The following is a 19,138-nucleotide window of genomic DNA, read 5'->3' as shown; positions in this document are numbered from 1 at the left end:
TAATAAAGACTTTGTTGCATCTCTTTTGCCTCAGAATACATGTTTAATGGAAGCTGGTTTTACCTTGGAAGAACAATTCCATGGCAAATTGACCAATTTGCATTATACCTCAGGGAAAGAAATAAAAGGGACTGGCCAGGTTAAAGCTTTGACAGGGTAAATTTTATTTCAAAATACAGTCAGACTTCAAATTAACCCCTCCCATGTATTTCAAAGACCTGGGAAATCAATGGGTTATACTAATAAATTCTTTTTTTGCCTTTGCTTTTAATGTAAGTTTCAGTGCAATTCAAAGACTAATTAATTCTTTCTCTAAGTGTTTTGATCATGCAATGCTGCAAAAGGATGAAAGGGATTTTTTTTCCCCATGTTTTAGTTTCTACTTCACAGGTCTTGATGTATTAGCTTAGTATAGTTCATGTTATGTTGATTGTTGTGCGTTTGTTTTCTTTTCCATATAGCCCATACACTCTGCAGACTGTGGATTTGATGTTAAGACCCCACCAGCTGGGCTGTACCCAACCTGTGTTGGCGTCAGCTCAGCTGGGACTAGGGGGTTGCATCTCAACACTGAGGGCTCTGTGCAGCCTGTCTTCCTTGATGCTCGTGTCCCAGAGCTTATTCGAGCCTGTCAGCAGATAACACTCAGAGAGGTGGAAAGGTGAGTCTGTGCTGCACCCCGATACCAGCATCACATGAACTGCCTGTCGGTAGCTCTGCGGGACTCCTCTGAGCTGCTGCTCTCATGCAGGTGCTGGTACAGGTATTGCCTGGCAGATGAGTGTACTTGTGCAGGCCCAGCCTGGTGGTCCACCGGCTAGGTGGCCCTGTCTGGGTCAGGTTGTAGTGCTCCTTGGACACAGCCAGTGACTGCCTATTTGAGATCATGGTGAGATCTTTTAGGGGTGGGTCACGGATTAGGGCACACCTGTGGGTTTTTCCTCTATTTCTTCTCTCTGCTCTTGGCAAGAAGGAAGTTGGACTAAATGACTGTGGAGCTTGCTTGGAGCTATAATCTTCTGCCACGGTGACCTGTGCTGAGTGGTGCTCTCCATGCTTCTGCCTGTCTCCGGTCAGCAGCTCTGGGAGAGGGTGGGTCAGGTAAAATCCTTGAGTGTGAGCTCAGGTTACAACAGGAAAATATGTGTGTTTGTCTTTAGGGGTCCATACCAGAATGGATGTGTGATCAACCCAAAAGATGAGGTTTTCAGTCTTTCTGATGAGGCTGGGGGGCACACTTGATCAAGCATCCACCTGTATTCTGCTTCACTATGCAGGGCTCAGGCTTATTAAACTTCTAAATAGGTTGCAAATTCCATTGTCTTCTCCTGTTAGTTACACTTGTAGACTAAGTTGTGGGCTAGGGTTAGTGTGTTCCAGGGTGGGGTTTTTTTGGTTGGCTTTTTTTTCCTTTTTATGCCAGGATTTCTTATTTTCTTGGTTTGGCGTCAGCATGTAGAACAGGCCTTTTGTTGTGGTGAAGAAGTCAGTACAATACAACCATTTGTTACCTCCTCCTGCTTCTGCTCTTGGTGCTGTGGCCATCAAGTGAAGTTTTGCACAGAAGCCGTTGAAGGTGTTTGTGTTCTGTTTCACCAAGTAATGTGCAGCAGGAAAAATAATAGAGTCCATGATCTTTAATATTGTATTTTTGTTAGCCTCCTGTTTCACTTTGTCATCTTGTACGCAGTCTTGCATTTGTGGTCTGTCTAAGATGTGCATAGAGGACAGCAGATTGCTTTGACTTGGCTCTCGTTGATGTGCTGGCACAGCTTGCCACAAGTGACGGGGGTTACCCTGTGTCTGCACGTTGCGTGGCAGCACTGGGAGGTCCATGGAAGAGGTGAAGGTGACCGCTCTCTAGGTGATGTGTCAGACCACCAGAAGATCTGCTCTTACAGTGTGACCCATAGGTAGTCACTTACATGCTGGCACCATTGTGCCTTATCACAACCTAAAATATGGTAAATGAGGTGATGGAAGGAGTGAGTGCTGTAACTCACTACAATGCATGTTACAGTCATTCTCTTACAATATTGTGGCATATATCTTGTATTAAACAGATAAGCTTTCATTTAACTGAAAAATCAAATAGAGCTTATGTATAGTCTGTTGTACAGGGCCTGGCCCCCTTTTCACTGTCCTAAGCAACTCTGGTACAGCACTCATGTGGTTGTAGTTGCATGGTTACAGAAGTGTGTAGTGTTGTTTTACCTTGCCTTAGCCAGGCCTGCTGCATATGTTGATATTCTGCGTGCGGAAAAACAATGTTGTGTTTTAGGCAAGGATATCTATAAGGTTAAGAATGATGTTGATCGTGTCTGCTTTTCATCAAACAATAACTGGCAAACTGAATGCTATGCTAACTAACAGTAATTCTGGGATGTACTGAAATGGGTGGCATGTGGGCCTGGGCAGAGAGCACAAGTAGTTGTTTCTGGAGGCTCTTCACAGTCAGTGCACTGTTCATATTTCCTCCTACCTGAGTTGGGAACATACAGGTCTGCATTCAGCCTGTAATTGTGCTATATTGTGTGTTTGGAATGTTTTTTTTTTTTTAATAACTCATACAAATCTCTGGGCTGTGTATTTTATATAGTCACTGTTTTCTGGCATTCACAGAAATAAAACAGAGTGCTTCTTACTCACATCAAAAAAATGTTCTCAGGGCAAACCTTGAACAAACATTGATTTCCTTTGGCCACAACAGCAATGCACTAAACCCGTATTACTTGAGCAAAAGTAGAAAAGTGAAGCTATTACTTTCCTTGTGTCTGTGAACGTTGCATGTGGCTGCACAGGAGAACTTTTGTGTCATGTTTGGTCTGTGGTACAGGTCTTGTGGACTGTTCTGCTGGGCTCTCACCTTTTATAAAAGATAGGTCTTCTAAACATAGGAATATACTAGGCTGTTGGTATTTTCTTGCCATAACTGAACATTCAAAGCTATGGTTAAAAAAAAGGGTCAATATTGTTCTTGCAGATGACAGGTTAAAACAGAAAACAACTACGGGCCAGAATTCAGGCAATCCTGAATTTCCTGCAAGAAATCGTCCTTTGCCCAAATGGAGAAGGAGAACAAACAGAGAATGTAAGGTTTGGGTTTAGCTGGGGTTTTGGGTTGCTTGGGGAGGGGTTGTCCTTCCACATAGATTTTTCTTCCTTGGTATCAAATAATAAAGTTAGAGGGAACATTTGGTGCTAGGTGGGGCTGGTTTGATGGGACAATACTGAAGACTTTGTTCAGGTGCCACTCGGTCTCTCCTCTACTGCCAATTTCAGGATTTGGCCAATAGTTGTTGCACACGTACAGTATTTGTCAGGGTTTTGACTCTATTTAGATCCAGAGAATAACATATGATTATTTATTATTATTTTACACTTCTTCTGTCAACCATGAAAACAGCCCTTTTCTTCAAACAGGAGCAGAACAAAAAGAGTAACAAGAGTTCAAAGGCATCATGGAATGAATACATTCTCCCTCCATTCCAGTTATAAACTGTGTCAGCCGTAAGTTTGCAGCATGCACAGTAAGAAGCATCCCTGGCTCAGAGAAGTGACAGGGAGAAGTGACGGGCCCTCCTGTACCCTTGGGGTGAGAAGCCAGGCTCTGCCTCTCCTGGGGCAGAGCTGTCAGTGACATGGCTGCAGGACGGAGAGGTGAAGCAACTTGCAAAATCACTCATACATGTCTCAGGGCAAGGAGCAGCTTCCCAGAGGCTGGGTCTGTCACCTTGGCCTCTCTAGAAGCAGCCGAGTGCTTCTGTGCCACTCCAGTTCCCATTTAATGAAACCGCCACCGGCTGCCTTTTCTTTGCCCTTATGTGGTGCCTTTGGCCTCTCCTCCTCTTGCTCACGCAGGAGATTGGGGTTTAGAGGGCAGCTCCACCTGGCAGCGTCACATGCTCTCTTCTAGTGTGGCACCTTAGGTGACTGTCTACCTTCCCTAAGCTCCAGGCATTGAGTTACTGGTCTAATTCTCTCCCCCTCTGTCTGGTGAATCCGTACACAACAGCAGTGAGGTGTCTCCCATGTTCATCAGTCGGGTGTTGCTGCAGGCTGAGAGCAGGGGAGGTGAGCATTGCCACCGCCTGCGCTATCTCCGAGCTTTCATGCCCAGCTCACCCACCCTCAGGCATGCGTCTGCATGATTAGCAGTTGCTGATCAACTCCTCTGTTTTTCAAGGTTAAACAAGACAAGAAGAAAAAAATGGTGTACTGCTTTAAAGGTAGGTGATTGCTTGCGTATTTAGAATAAGGACTTCGTCTGTGCTGCCCTACAAAGAAGAGTTAAACTGGTGAAATGGTATGTGGTGTGCTGTCATTTAGTGAAGCGTATGGCTGTTACATAAAGGTTTTAATGACTTTCTTCATCTGTCTGCTTAGGAACACCATGCGTCTGGCAAAATTTTGAGAAGGCTCAAGGCGTTAAAGAAAGCTCATCTAAATAAAGGAGGGTTAACGTGACATTGCAGTTACTTAATCCTGTATTGTCCTGCCATGTGACTGCAGAGATACTGAGGCGCAGTGTTCCTTTTGCCTGGTGCACAGATTATGCTTTTCCTGTCATCTTCCAGGATCAGTTGCTTTGTTAAAGCTGCCATGAGGAGGAAACAGAGGAGCAACAAACTTTTTACAGCAAGGCTTCAAGGCACATTGCCATTTACAAGGCAGAGTCACAAGCATACAGGCTGAAAAATGAATCAAAGGGAAACCCTACGTTCAGCTCTTGGACTGGTACCAGAATGAAGGAGAACTACGCTCTTAAAAGTCAGCTATTCAAAATGAACTGGAAGCATCCGGATTTATTCAGAGTAGTTAATCAGCTATTTGTTTGACCTTTATCAAGTTAGTTTTCAAAGCAGCAAGCTAAAGCCTGAAAATTCGTGTCAAATGTTTTGCATGTGTCAAATGTACTGTATAGACAGTGAGCAACTCAGCGCTTTCTTCCACAAAGTTTACAGTTTTAATTGCAAAGCCTCTTTTACCTTGTAGATGAAGATCCTGACATACTAAATCTGTTAGCGAGAGATGGATGTAAACAGCTTCCAGTTTTATCTCTGATTTTTGAACAGAACTGCAATATGTAGATACGCCAGATTTGCTTTTGAAGTAATTTCCAAACTAATCCTTGGACTTTCAGTAAGCTGCTTTTTTTGCTAAGTTTGTCACTGTGTCCATTATGTGCAGGATTGCATATCCATACAGAACTATTTCATTTAAACTCCTTATCGGGACATCTTGTTAAATGGGGAAGTAATTACCCTATAAACTATGACAACAGGATATGTGAATGGAGGAAGTCTTGGAAAACACCGCTATTCCAGGTGGCATCGTGAGGACAGCGGAGAAGACGATGGGCACCCAGAGTGCTGTGGAGGAGATGAAGAGGGCAGGCAGCACAGGCTGACCCCATTTGAGAAACTAATGCAGGATATGTCCCAGAATGAAAAAGTGGTGAAAGAATTAACCCTGGGAAAGAGAATTGGCTTCTATCGAGTCAGAGGAGAAATAGGAAGTGGGAATTTCTCACAAGTGAAGCTTGGAATTCATTCCCTAACCAAAGGTAGGCACTGCTGTGTGGGTCACCTGTGTGCTGAGCACCCTGGTCCTGTATGTATACCAATGGCCCTATTTGGGAAGAAAGATGCTGTGTGAATTTTAAATATACATATAGTTTGTCTGTGTCTTTTTTGTTGTTGTTGAGTGAATCTACAGGCAGGGCCACAGATAAATGCTTAAGTTTGGATTAGGCTTGAAAGAAACCAGAACATTTTCTTTAGATGGTGGCTATTACAAGGAAAGTTCATCTCTGCACTTCCTGGAATTAACACATCTCATCCTATGGCTCAAACACTACACACTTTGAAGCATGGTGTTGTGCCTCCCCTCCTACAAATCATGCTGTCCGTCTGCCCTCTTGCCTGCCCCAGCTCATGGACTGCAGGGCCATAGGTGGTGAGCCCCCAGGGCAGCCTGGCTAGGCATGCTCCTGCCCACAGACAGTTAGCAAGGCTTCCTTTGTTTCATCACAGATTTTACTAGTATGGACAAAGCTTTTATTTGGTCACAGTAATTTTGGTGATAAATTTTATGCCTGCTTTACTGACTCATTTGCAGGTAGTTCATTACTGTAAAAAGCTGGGACAGGGCTAGAGGTGTGGGCTGAGCAGGTGCAGGCAAATGAGCTCTGGTACAGCCAAACCAGGGTTTGTGTTGAACTGTCAATTATTTTTCTTTTTTTAAGTACAGAAAAGCACCCTATATGGTGCTTCTAGGAAGAACTAGAAAGGCTAGGAAGCCGCAGCAAACACTTCAGTTGTAGGTATAACTAAGAACTTGTGTTTTTCTGTCCTGTTTCTTCTTCTGTCTGACTGACAATACTAGAAACTGTGCTTGTTTTCCCTCAGTGATGACTAGTTTTCCCCACATCTTAGTACACTGCTGTCTTGTTTTTTTCTCATAGTCTTTCCTTTCCAATTTCATTGACTCTCCTTCCCTCCATCATCTTATAGGTGAGAGAATGAGATACACCCCAAAGCCTTCATGCCATGTTAACTGTTGTTATTTTCTCTAACCACCTCTTTCAGCCCAGACTGCAGAGGTGTGAAAGCTCACATTTATATGTGCAGCAGTTGTTGCACTGGGAATCAAAGTGGGAAACTGATGGTATTTATTTTTTCCAAATTTAAGCCTGCCTATGCCTAAGGGCTGCTTTAACTGGGTGTGGATTTTTTGGTTTTGCTTGTTTCAGAAAAGTATCTCTGTTGTACTTGGCCCACAGCAAGTTATTGCTTCTTTTCTGTTTTTTTTTTTTCTTCCAGAAAAAGCAGTCTTGTGCTTACTGTTGGAGGAAATGCTGCTCCTGTACTGAGAACAGGAGGAATGCTAATGAAAGGAAGTTATAAATTTGATGTGGATGAACCTTTTACCTGTTGAACATACTTAGGAGACGAGTTGCTTTAGCATTTGAATAGAACTGATTGAAAAATTTTGAACTTCAGTGAATAGAGTAAGCTTGGACAAACTAAATACCAAAACCATAGTTCTTTTTCTTGAAAATGTTCCTTTTCACCAGATGTTTCTCAAATTTTCTTTTGCTTTTGAGTAGCAGATTTTTGGTTAAAAAGTTCACTGGGCAAGGAGTTCATTTCTCGATACTAAGTTTGCAAATATCATGAGGAAGGGAGGATGAAGGATAAACATCTTTTAACTCATCTCTGCCTGTGACTTTACCTGTCCTCATAAAATACAGTATGTGGATAGGAGGATAGGAACACGCAAACATGTGCACACACACCACCACCACCACCTATAAAGAAGATTCTGTTTTTTTCCAGTAGATGCACATCGTTGTGTTGGTAATGAAGTGATGTTCCTGCACAGTACTACTGAATAAAAGTCTTTTTTTTGCTGATTATGTAAATACAAAGGCTTCATTATTAATGCTGTTTGCGTCCCTGTGGCAGGGGGAGGTATATGTGGTAGGGGGCTGTTCAGCTCTCCAGTTATTGTCATAGAGTTAAAGTCTAAGTATTTCCTTTCGCCTTACATGTCACCCTATATTAAAAAAGGAGACAATTTTGTTCTTTACTAAGATGAGCTTTTGTAACAATTACATGTGTGCTGTTCTGTAGCCCTTGTGATCTGTTGCAGCAGGATACATGAAAAAAGTTTTCTAGAGGGAGAGAGGGAAAAACTGCAGGACGATACTGGATGAAAAACCTTGTTTCTCTCACAACAGCTGCCTTGGTTGCTTAGAGGATGCAGGAAAATCTTTCATGCTATGATGTGTACTAGGTTATTCAGGAGCATTGCCCACTTCATTAACCTGAATTTTGGCAGAGATTTTCTCCAGAGACCTGTGGAGTTTCTTTCTAATGACTGTTAGGTTCCTGAGCTCTGTGTAACCTTTATTTTACATACCTTCCAGCTGACAAATGTAGTCTGAGTGTACAGCTGAATAGATGCAATTAAAAGCATCCAAAATAGACTGGCTTTTTACCAGCTATAAACCATGAATTGCAAAGGCAGGAACATCCCAGCACCTAGTTTGCTTTTTTAAAAGCAATTTTAACTTGGTTCTGTTTGTATTTTGTTTCCTTTTGCCTTCATAGCATAGACCGCTTCTTCCTGAAATGATTTCTCAACCTTTTCCTAACTTCTTTTATTAAGATTTCAGCTAGCTCTTTTCAAACCTCAGCATACACTGCATATAGTCAATCAAAATCTCTTGCTACTCAGTATTTTGGTAGATAAGCTGCCTGCTAAACGTGCCCTCCTGTTCAGCACTGCTGCCATGCAAGGGTAATGCAGGATTTGTAAACCAAGCTTTTTTTGGAAGCAGAAGGAACGAATTTAAAAAAGAAAGGGAGGGTGTCAGTTTTTTTACACTTCAGGTAGGCTGGTTTTCTTTGTATATCATGCATATGCAACTGCAATGATACAGATTTAAAGGAGCTCAGCTCTGATTCATGGCGGTGTGGAAACAGGATCAGGCCCTTCAGCTCTAAACCTTTTTTTTTTTTTTTTTTAAAAAACTGCAGGAAAACTGACCAGGAGGAATAATAAATTCCAGCAAAAGGGAAGGGAAGGAATTTAACCTAGAATATTATTTTTTTTAAAGCCTAAATGCCCCCAGCTTTTCTAAATCAAGATGTAACAATGCAATTACATAGTTAAAGATTGTAAGAATTGTTATCCCTGTAGTATCTAACCATTTAGTTCTGCAAATGTTACCTCCTGTGAGCTGATGCTCTTTCCTCTTGGTTTAGGGGATCAATATCCTGCCAACGTGACGAGGGTTTTAGTCTTTCACCCCTAGGTCAGCAGTCAGAGCTCTGCCAGGATCAGTGTGCTGTTACCGTTCAGTAGCTGCATTTCCTCCTCATTCACCACACCACCATCAGCGCCACACAGGACTAGGCACCCGCTTTCCTACAGGCCTCTCTAGAACGCACGGAACAGGTCAGAGAGAAGCAGTGTGGGGAAGACTGCCCTATATTCAGCACGGACTCCTTCTGAAAACAGGCACATCAAGGGATAATTCAGCACCTTTTACAAGAATCAATCGCATTTGCTTGGAGTATCTGCTGCCCTTCAGTAGTGAGATCAATTTATGCATGTATGTTACTAAGAAAGGTAAATATACCAAACATGGAGTCTCTTGATCTGTACAGATGTATGCATATGTATCCTTAACACTTCCTTTAGGTACGTTGGAATACTGAACTTGAGTTAAATAACTTTATAATATTAAGTAAAAACATTTTGAATGCTTTTATACCAGAACACATGTACAAATGTAATAGCCTTCTTACTCTTCTCTTAAAGCAACAAGTAAACAATCCTTTTTTTTTTATTATTTACTCCCATGTACTAGAAACCAAGGTGAAGCTTTTTTTCTGAAAGATTTGATAAAAGCAATTAATTGTTAAGAAATCTGTGAATGCTTGACTAAGATATTCTTGGGGAGAAGAACCTTCTTCCCAGGAATAAACAGTTGTTTTTACTGCCATGGTCCAGTTTGATTTTGCTGCTCTGACAAGTTATACAAAGCCACTGTAAACCTATTTTAACCAGACTAATGCCTCAAATACCAGCTGTATTCAACAGAGTGAAGACAAAAGCCATAACATACCAATTAATACAGGAACATAAGGGCAATTGTGATTGACCTATTCATACTGCTCCAAGCTATCCTGGTGATGTCGTGCAGCTGCAGCTGTGTATCTGTGGTTTGTGGCCCTTGGCTTCACTGTAGATATGCTACAAAAACATGCAGGACTTAACAGCAGCTTTGCATTACTAGGACTAGATTTGCTGTCTTACAGGATCCCGGCAACTTACTCTACTTCACTCGTTTTTTTCCCTTCCTCTGAATAAAATCTGTGTGTCATGGCCCACTGTGGCATACAGACATAAAAATGTACTTTCCCTGTATTCTGTACAGTACCAAGAACTACTCATACATGAACGTGTTGAAAAAACTGGCACAGCTATCCTGAGAAAGATAAACCTCTACAACACTTGATTTTGTTAACTGAGAATTTGTGGGGGTATGGGATAAGAAGTAGGTAAAAGTTCTTAAGTCGCACCAACTAAAAAACACCTCTCCGTTATAAACTTGCAGGGTTATAGCCAGAGCCCCTAAATTACCCCCAAGTTTGTCTGTCTGCTATGAAACAAAGCACCTAAATTTGACACCTTCATCAGTTTGCAAGTACCAGGCTCAGGCCTAGCTGAGAAGAGTGCTGAGCTGGCAATGGAAGAGAAAGCACAGACTTTCCTCACCAGCATTAGACACCGAACAGCAGATGATGTAACTGTGGCCATCAGATATGTATTAGCCTGACAGCAGTGGAGCACACTAAGACAGCAGATGATTTGATTAGCCCTTGCTATACTCTGCCAGCCTTCAGCCATGTCAGCAGTGAGCAGGATGCTGTAGACGGAAAGTGGCATGGGTGTGCATGAAAGATTGCAAGGTTTAGTAGGCCTCTGCAGCTTAGCTTTACACTGATCAGAGGTGAAATTTTATTGCAATTCTGTAACCAAGGACTGTTGTAAATAAGTAGTATTACCATTTGTGCCTACTGCATTAACAACATGGAAAAGCATTTTTCTTTTCAGAGAAAGTTGCAATTAAGATTTTGGACAAGACAAAGCTAGACCGGAAGACTCAACGTTTGCTATCTCGTGAGATATCCAGCATGGAAAAACTGCACCACCCAAATATCATCAGATTGTATGAAGTGGTGGAGACACTCTCAAAACTGCACCTGGTGATGGAGTATGCAGGAGGTGGGGAGCTCTTCACTAAAATCAGTACAGAAGGGAAGTTGCTAGAAACAGAGTGTAAAATAATCTTCTCCCAGATTGTGTCTGCTGTGAAGCACATGGTAAGTTGCTCTTCTTCCACAGGCATGTTGCCCCACATTAATCTAGCAGATTTTGTGGATGTATCTTTTGGTTTTCAACTAGTAGGTTTACTGTTACCAAGATTTCAGGCCCACATTTCTGAGGAGCAAAACAGCTAGAGAAGTGCTGTCTTAAAGGTATCTGAGAGAGCTTTCACATCCACCTCAAGTTAGTGCCTCTCTGTTGACAGCTATTGGGAGGGGACTGAACACTGGGTTCACCTGTGGTGAACACCAACAGCATTCCCCTGTCTGCTTTAAGTTGCCGTAGACACCAGCTAACAAAGCTTCATTTCTTCCCTTCAGCTATTTCAAAACATGGGATCAGTCACTCTTCTCTGGAACACTTTCTTCTAGCGGAAGAGGCCTATTAGGTGTTGCAAACATCCAGCTTGCTTATTAATGAATGTGGGAGACTGGTACTTAAGACAGTTAATTCTTGGTTCTCGCTTTGGCACACATCTGTGAAGTTAACAGCCAGCAATTCACTTCCCCTTGCCTAGTCTTCAGTATTGCAACAGAGCCCAAAGCATCTTATAAAGGCAGAAAAGGAGCAATTAACTACTTCAGTACCATCTCCTCTGAACTTTGCATAGTAACTACAGCTACTTCAAACAACAGCATAAGAACACGGAAAATCCGTTCTGCAAATTTGAGAAGTAAAAGTAGTATTTGTTAAAGCTGGCTCAGGGTGCCCTCCAGTGGCTCATATTCTCCTGCCACGTAAGGGCCTCAGGCAAAGCCAAAGCAAGAATGTTCCCGGGTCAGACATCTACAAACTGCATTGCAATCTGCTCATGACATATATAAACAGTATGCATTTTTTATATATTTTGACACAATGATCATATGTCCTGTAAGCGATGGATTAGCTTCAACACCTTTTCCACAGGACAGGTACTCTGCAGCTACTGGAACTTTACATTTCAAGATAGCATCTAGTTCTCAGCATTAAACCCAGACTACCAAGCTGGCCAGCCTCTTCAGTTGTACACACACAGTTCTGCAAAACATTTTACTTTTGCTAAGCCATCAAATCCAGGCTACTTAAATCCCATCTCAGTGCTACCAGTCCACAACGAGGACTGAAGATACCTGCCTGTTACTGATGACAGTTTAAAAATCTTAGGATACCCAAGGGCTTCCTTATTGCCTCCGGATACACACACACCTTGTTACTTCAAAGGGCAGGGCAGAGAGTGCTCGAACACATCCATTCCTCCCAGTTATTTCAAAGATGAAGCTAAACCCTTACCTAATCAGGACAGGTGTATCGCCACTAAGCAGAGCAAATTCTGTTTGAGTCCTTGGCTACTACTGCCATTTCCAAGGGAAAAAAATTACAAGTTACAGCATATGTATTTATTTTAGATTTCTAAAACTAGAAGACACCACTGAACTTGGTGTCCTGCAACAACATGAAATACCACAAGGCACAAGTCTGTGGTCCTTTTCTCCTGCCACCACCAGTTCCTCATAGGACATCACATCACGCAACAGAATTTTAGCAACTTTCTTACTTTATCTGTAATTATGTTTACTTGGTGAACTAAGTGCTTTTGCTTCTTAAGTCCACAAGCTTAAAATATACACAAAAATGGAATTCATTAAAAAGAAGTTATGTGTTACTTACATCATTACAGAAATGTAGTAACTGCAAAAGCAAGCGTTCTGAGCCCTGAAAAAGACAGATTTTGCACGTGAAGATATCTAGTCTTGAAGGATTAGCCACAATGCCATCACAGATCTGCTTCATTAAAATAGCTGATATTACTTAACAAGTTGAGACTGCTATTCTTAAAAAAAAAAACAGCATCCTTCCAATCTTCTCCACCGGCTCCATTGCTTTTGTATCAGTAGAGAATTAAGTTAAATTTGTTTACATAATTTAACTTTTCAGTTACATTGCAATACTTAGTTCTGACTTTGTCCAAGTAACTCCCTGACTCTTGTGTGGTATTTAATCTATGGTAAGAGCTAGTCACTTGAGAACTTCTCTGTGAACAAGCTAACACCAAATTTACCTCTTATTCTACAGCATGAGAATAATATCATTCACCGGGACTTGAAAGCAGAAAATGTCTTCTACACCAGTAACACCTGTGTTAAGGTGGGAGACTTTGGATTCAGCACAATAAGTAAAAGAGATGAAACTTTAAATACTTTCTGTGGCTCTCCTCCCTATGCTGCCCCCGAACTCTTCCGAGATGAAAACTATGTTGGCATTTACGTAGACATCTGGGCACTGGGAATCCTGTTATACTTTATGACGACAGGCATCATGCCATTTCGGGCAGATACAGTGGCCAAACTGAAAAAGTGCATTCTTGAGGGGACATACAGTTTGCCTCCCTGCCTCTCAGAAACTTGCCAGAAACTGATAAAAGGAGTCCTTCAGCCAGTACCAACAGAACGATACTCTGTCAAACTTATTATGAACAGTGAATGGATGCAAGGAATACAGTACCCCAAACCTTTACAGCCGTTTAAACTGGATCCAAAGTATTTATCAGACATCAGTACACTCAAAGAGGAAGAAATTGAAGTGAAAAATATTCTGGAAGAGCTGGGAATCACAGAAGAGCACATTCAAAATAACCGGGGAAGAGATGCGCGCAGCTCAATAACAGGGGTCTACAGAATTGTTTTGCACAAGGTACAGAAGAAAAGGGCACTTGAATGTGTTCCTATCATGTCCCACCCAGACCCCAAAGAACAAGACTTGAGGAGAGGAATCTGTTCTTACAGCGGGATGAAGCACACATCCAAGCTGTGTTCTATTTTATAAACTGCACTGCAGGCTTTATACTTGGCACATTTAACAAAGGGTTTTATTCACTTTCCACAAGTTCTGGTGTTACATTTTTTGTAATTTTTGAATAAACCAAAAATGCCTCATCTCTCCTTTGCATTTCTCAAGTCACCGCAAAGTGCTCAAATAGAGGTCTCATGCATTTGTTTGTTCCTTGCTCCAGAGAAAGAGACATGGTGTAGCCAGTGCAAGAACCCCAGTAAGTGAAACAGGTAAGGGATCATTAGTGGAGGTGATCCTTTAGTAAAGGTCAAATAGTATTGCATTTAACACACTTGGGAGATTCTCAGTACAGGCACTTAACAGCTAACTTCTTGAAAAGTTGTACCTCAGCTTGACTCAGCTTTACCACTGCAAACCAGGACAGTTTATGCAGAGAACTAAATTTAAGCAGAAACCTAAACTTAAGCAGAAACCAGAACATAATCTAAAGAACTGCAAATTCTTCTTTAAGACTTCTTCAGAAAATTTAAACATAATAAAATGTGTATCAGAGCCTGTTTTTTTTTTTTAATTTAAAGAAACAGCAATGCTGTTGTTGACCACAATTCCTAATTTGTCACAGTTCAGAAAAGCAAATTAGGATATGCTGCTTTAACTGTGCATGTGTGGTTGCAATTCCTAGCGCATAACTGGTTGGGCCACCACCTACTAAACTCCGACACCTCCCATTACTCACACCATTCTGATGGTCTAGAACTGCCTGGACTCCAGTTGCACTAAAGAAGGATTTAACTGTACTCCAAAACTCATGTAGTTTTAAATTCTTGCTTTAGCACTAAGTATCATGAACACAACCAGTAACAAAATCTACTTATATATATTGAGCATTACAGGCTTGTACTAACTCCTGCCATACTACTTTGGCAACAAAGGCTGGCACAAAGCCAATTTTGACACTCTTGACCACTGCAAGTTGAAAGTTGGATAGCCTGACAACTCCAATTGTTCTGAGCATCACCAAGATGTAGATACTCAGATTTTCAGCTTTAATTGCTTATTTTATACTTCAATCTTCAACACCATCAGCTCCAATGCAAATGGTGGAAAAGTGCAGTAGCTGTCCTCTGAACAGGCATAGCTGACATGCCTAAGCTAAGAGGTAGAGCCTGTATGATTTTAGTTAAGGCAAGTAAACTAATAACAGGTTTAGAGAGGTACAGCTAGTGCTTTCAAATTTAAGGGTAGGGTGCTTTATCTATTATGGGGACTGATGAGATGATCAGCTGACTCTAAAAGGAGTAATTAATGCAAATGAGCAACAGAATGACTCTGAAAAGCCACCCATAGGAATCTGGACTCAGTGAGGCTCAGGTAAGCACAAAGCAAGAACGAATCCCCCTTCACAGTTTTTCTGAGGGTGATAAAACAATACCATCTTTCCTAAGACAGTAATAAAGATTAATTGTATTCCATAAGTGGGGAATGAATTGCTCCACTATGGAGAGTCTCTGTATGAAAGCATTTAAGTTATCTTAAAACAAAGCCCTGAAATAACAGTTTTGCACCAGCCTAAGCAACCCTTTCTTTCCATTTTCGTAATGGAATGATATTAAGAAGAAAGATCCAGAAGGTCCACACAGCTTGTGAACCCACAACTTTGGGTTTTCACAGGGCCAGTTTCCTCTTTCTTTCCTGTTAAAGAAAAAAAAAAAGCATCCTGAAAACCCAACAAGTCAGCACTACTCCAACAGGTTTCAAATATCTCAAACTTTATTTTAATAAAGGATCAGCCCCACAGACCGTGAGGTCCCTGTGGTTAACTTTGTGCCAGTAGCTCACTTTGTGGCTTGTCCACTGCCAGCAATGGACTTTGTTCAATGGCAATTTGTTTTTCTGGTGTCAAGACAAGTTTCACGAGGGCAACCTAAACCAAAATACTTGCAAACACTATCATCATGCATCATTGCTCCATCATTTTCAGCAGAACAAACAGATTAGTATTCATCAATTTATAATAAACAACTATTTTACCAAGGCTTGACTGTACAAATACAGCAAATTATCAAATCCTAGTGAGTGACAGATAGTACAAACACTTCATTACACACACAAAAAAAATGTAATTTAACAGACATCATTTTTTGCTACTTTATATTAGATAATGTAGCTTTGTAGAATCAGCAAAGAAATAAATTCAAGAAAACTTCATTCTGTACATTAGCTCAACTTAAGTATATATTACAAGCTTACAAGGCTCATGTCATAGTTCATTTCCAATCTGGGCTTTAAAAATCTACCAGAATGGACTCCCCATTAGCATTGTATATCTACCACTTGCAAAATGGTTAGCTTTTAAGCTTGCATGTTGGGAAAGAAAAAAAAAGAAAGAAAAGACCCCACTCCTACAATATTACCAATAGTGAGAAGGACTTCAAAGTACAAAGCCAAATTCAAAGTTAGAAATAGTCTTTCAGAAATGTATTATATAAAAGATTAGTGAGAGGCCAGAGCTCCAGACAAAGTGATCCTCCTCTCTTCCTTCATTTGCCAATTAAGACAGCTCCATAACATCTACAAATTTATTTGAAAATTCTGCTGCCTTCCTTAGATACTTCTACTAAACAATCCTAAAAGGAGCCAAATCAATGAATCCACTTCTTTAGAAGAAAAAAACCTACTACCTCCCTTCTTTTTCCTCTTTCTTCCCAGGCTGCTGTGATTTATAATGCAGGTATAAAACACATAATATGGATGTTAGGAGGAATTACATAGTAACTAACACAGTGGGTCACAGAGTTTCTTGGAAGAAAAGCACCTGTCAGTCTAGCCATTCTTGATACAGTCATTTTGACAGGGGAGAGAGATTCTATTCCAGCAATGAACATTACTTGGTTCTATACCTTTCCCAAAGCAATGGGGTGATGGGAAGTAGACTGGGAGAAGAAAGAGAAGGTGATAAAGGGAAAGAGAAGAAGTGCAGTATTCAGAAGATTGCTTATTGTGAAGGCACTGAGAACCCTAACGTTAAAAGCTTGGACTATTTTGCCACAGACTTGAGTACAAGTAGAAGTTAACAGTACAGGTTTCAAGTCATTTTACATGGAAAGAGCAAGCAGAAGATTCTTTTTTTTTCTATGTACAAAGACCTTGTAATAGACTACAGCTACTGCTCAGCAATTAAAAAAATTCAGACATGTTAAGGAATCCACATAGGCCCTGGCAAGTCCCTCCATCTCCAGTATATTAATGATTTTAGTGTTCTGAAAAATTCTATAAATATCAGCACACTGTATTATGACAAATCTTTTCAAGGAGCTTAAACAGTTTTTCCATGCTTCAGTAAAGTACTATTGTACACTGAAGCTTCAGCACTACTGCAATCCTTTTTCTCTCTCTCTCTCTCACCCTACCCTCACACCTTGTTTCATTCCCCACCTCACAGAGGTATCTTAATGCTCCCCATTGGAAATGGCAACAGTAACGCCTTCAGACTCTGTTGTTGCAGGGATTCTTGGCACTTTCTTAGCAGGGCTTGGGATGTGCTAAGAAGAAGGGAAAAAAACCATTAAATACAGTTTTCTAGTTCACAGACATTCATACTTCATGGCTAGTCCAACTCTCAAACAGCATTCATGCTACACTGGACAGCTGGGTCTTAAGTCAATCATATCAGTCATGCTTCATGCAAACTGATTATGTGAAAAGAGCCAGTTCTTGTTTCATTCTTGAGCAGCTTCATTCTTGTCATGATGAAATGTACTTTTTAAAACCCCATGTTCAATTTTTTGCTTCTGGCTTGTATGTTACATATGTTAACAAAGTATTTAATATAATTTGTTAAATCACCTTCTTTTTTAACATACATGCACATGCTAAGACAAACACATAAACCGTTCCACTATTTATATTAAACTTTAAAACTGAGTGTTCACCTCATGAACAACGCCTGGGTGGACAACTTCGACTCCTGCCTCCAGAGGTCCATCGCCCATCAGTGGGCGCCGGGCGTAAGTTCTCCTGTGTTTCTCATCCACACGCACAAGGTACCATGTTCCCTCGAACAGATCTTCTACCGAACACTGCGGAATATAGTTGGCTGTAAAAAAGCCAGTAACACACTGTTAGTTGGTTCCTGGTAAGAGTTTCATGCAATGCAGGTCTTTGCAGTTTGGATGTAGTAAGACAGAAAAAACAAGTCTGCGCTTTCGTTTCAGCCTCACTGGGCCAATGAACACAAGCTATTCAGAAGTAGAAAAGGTCAGATATTTCCTTCCTTCTAGACCCTATTCATTTGAAGTCAGGTGAATTAAGTGATGAGCATTTTGCTGTAAGACTAGGAATGATTTATATATATGAACTTCTTACCCAAATGATGTGTTTCCTGTCTAATCTTCATGTTTTCAGCAAAGACATCAGGAGCAATACATTTTCTTGAGTCAAGTCTTGTTTTGAGATCAGAAAGGCTGGCAGTTATTTTGTCCAGTGCAGAACCTACAATATAAAACCATCACGTAAGGTAGCACCAGTGCTGAGAACTGCATGCTGACATGTTAACATTTCAAGCTCATTCAACATATTTTGCATTACAGAAGCTAAATTTTTAGTCATTTAAAAATATTCCCAATAACTCAATCAAAATGTTAACAGAGTTTGAAGAGTATTATTTATTTGCCCAAGGAGACACTTTAACATTCCCTGGAGCTGGAACATCTTCAGTTTAGCATTTCTGTCATTCACCACGGCTCTCCAGGTTTACTTATGCTGTTGGGTAGGGTAACAAGGCACGCAGAGGTGAGCTGTGCAAGGGAGTTAAAATTAACATCTCTTCCTTTCACTCACCAGGAGTGGCATCCTGGGTAACTCTGATGGAATACAGCGTAGCAGCAAAACCAGAGCCATATGAGAACACACTGATTCTCTGTCCTGCGAGCTGCTCTGGGGAGTACCTGCAAATCAAGCAACAGTTGTTTAAAGTGAGAATTAAGCCAAGGTGCCAATTTTAAAAAACTATAAAGTGCAGCTAGCTTAGAAAAAGCAGCCAGCAGATTATTTTGACTACAACACACATTTAGCATGCTATGTGCATAAATGACTTTTAAAAACACAGTTTCAAACACTGCTGTTAGGTGGTGAGTTCCAAAGCTGCCTAAGCAAAACAGAGCAAAGAAATGCCCAGAATATGATTATCTAGAAGGGAGCCAGTTTTCATTCTTAAGTGACCTAAAGCCTAAAATGAACAACCACATATTGGAAGGCAAAGTCAGAATAAAGACAAAAGGATCCAAGAGGAATGATTTCATTTAAACTTAACATGATTTTGTAAAAGTCTGTCATTGCAAAAAAAAAAAAAAAAAAAAATTAAGTACGTACTAATTTAATGTGGCTTTGCTTATTACAGTGAAACAGAGAAGGCATTCTGATTCTCTTTTCCACTGCAGTGGGATTGGTTTTGGGTTTTTTTTTT

At 40.9% G+C, this 19,138-nt stretch overlaps 2 protein-coding genes across 13 annotated transcripts in view; one reads left to right on the top strand and one right to left on the bottom strand.

The window, feature by feature from the left end:
- Positions 1-14,260, top strand: part of NIM1K (NIM1 serine/threonine protein kinase) — a 30,275-nt gene extending 16,015 nt beyond the window's left edge. For 6 of the 10 annotated variants that reach the window (XM_010585777.1, XM_010585775.1, XM_010585772.1 and 3 more), the window contains 3 exons: positions 4,387-5,566; positions 10,618-10,901; positions 12,958-14,260. In XM_010585777.1, coding sequence (XP_010584079.1) covers positions 5,275-5,566; positions 10,618-10,901; positions 12,958-13,707 — 1,326 coding nt within the window. In that variant the 5' untranslated portion in view covers positions 4,387-5,274 and the 3' untranslated portion in view covers positions 13,708-14,260. Of the gene's footprint in view, positions 1-164; positions 4,230-4,386; positions 5,567-10,617; positions 10,902-12,957 lie in introns of those variants that run through there. The other 4 variants (XM_010585771.1, XM_010585776.1, XM_010585769.1 and 1 more) reach the window with 4 other exon arrangements.
- HMGCS1 (3-hydroxy-3-methylglutaryl-CoA synthase 1 (soluble)) overlaps positions 14,255-19,138 on the bottom strand; it is a 9,636-nt gene continuing 4,752 nt past the window's right edge. For 2 of the 3 annotated variants that reach the window (XM_010585780.1, XM_010585782.1), the window contains exons 7-10: positions 18,514-18,620; positions 18,040-18,165; positions 17,607-17,770; positions 15,423-17,216 (exon numbers count right to left, since the gene is read on the bottom strand). In XM_010585780.1, coding sequence (XP_010584082.1) covers positions 17,124-17,216; positions 17,607-17,770; positions 18,040-18,165; positions 18,514-18,620 — 490 coding nt within the window. In that variant the 3' untranslated portion in view covers positions 15,423-17,123. Of the gene's footprint in view, positions 15,367-15,422; positions 17,217-17,606; positions 17,771-18,039; positions 18,166-18,513; positions 18,621-19,138 lie in introns of those variants that run through there. The other variant, XM_010585781.1, reaches the window with a different exon arrangement.

This window comes from Haliaeetus leucocephalus, unplaced genomic scaffold, assembly GCF_000737465.1.
Source record: "Haliaeetus leucocephalus isolate CR32 unplaced genomic scaffold, Haliaeetus_leucocephalus-4.0 Scaffold120, whole genome shotgun sequence".
Lineage (NCBI taxonomy): Eukaryota > Metazoa > Chordata > Aves > Accipitriformes > Accipitridae > Haliaeetus > Haliaeetus leucocephalus.
This window is presented reverse-complemented; position numbering and strand designations above follow the sequence as displayed.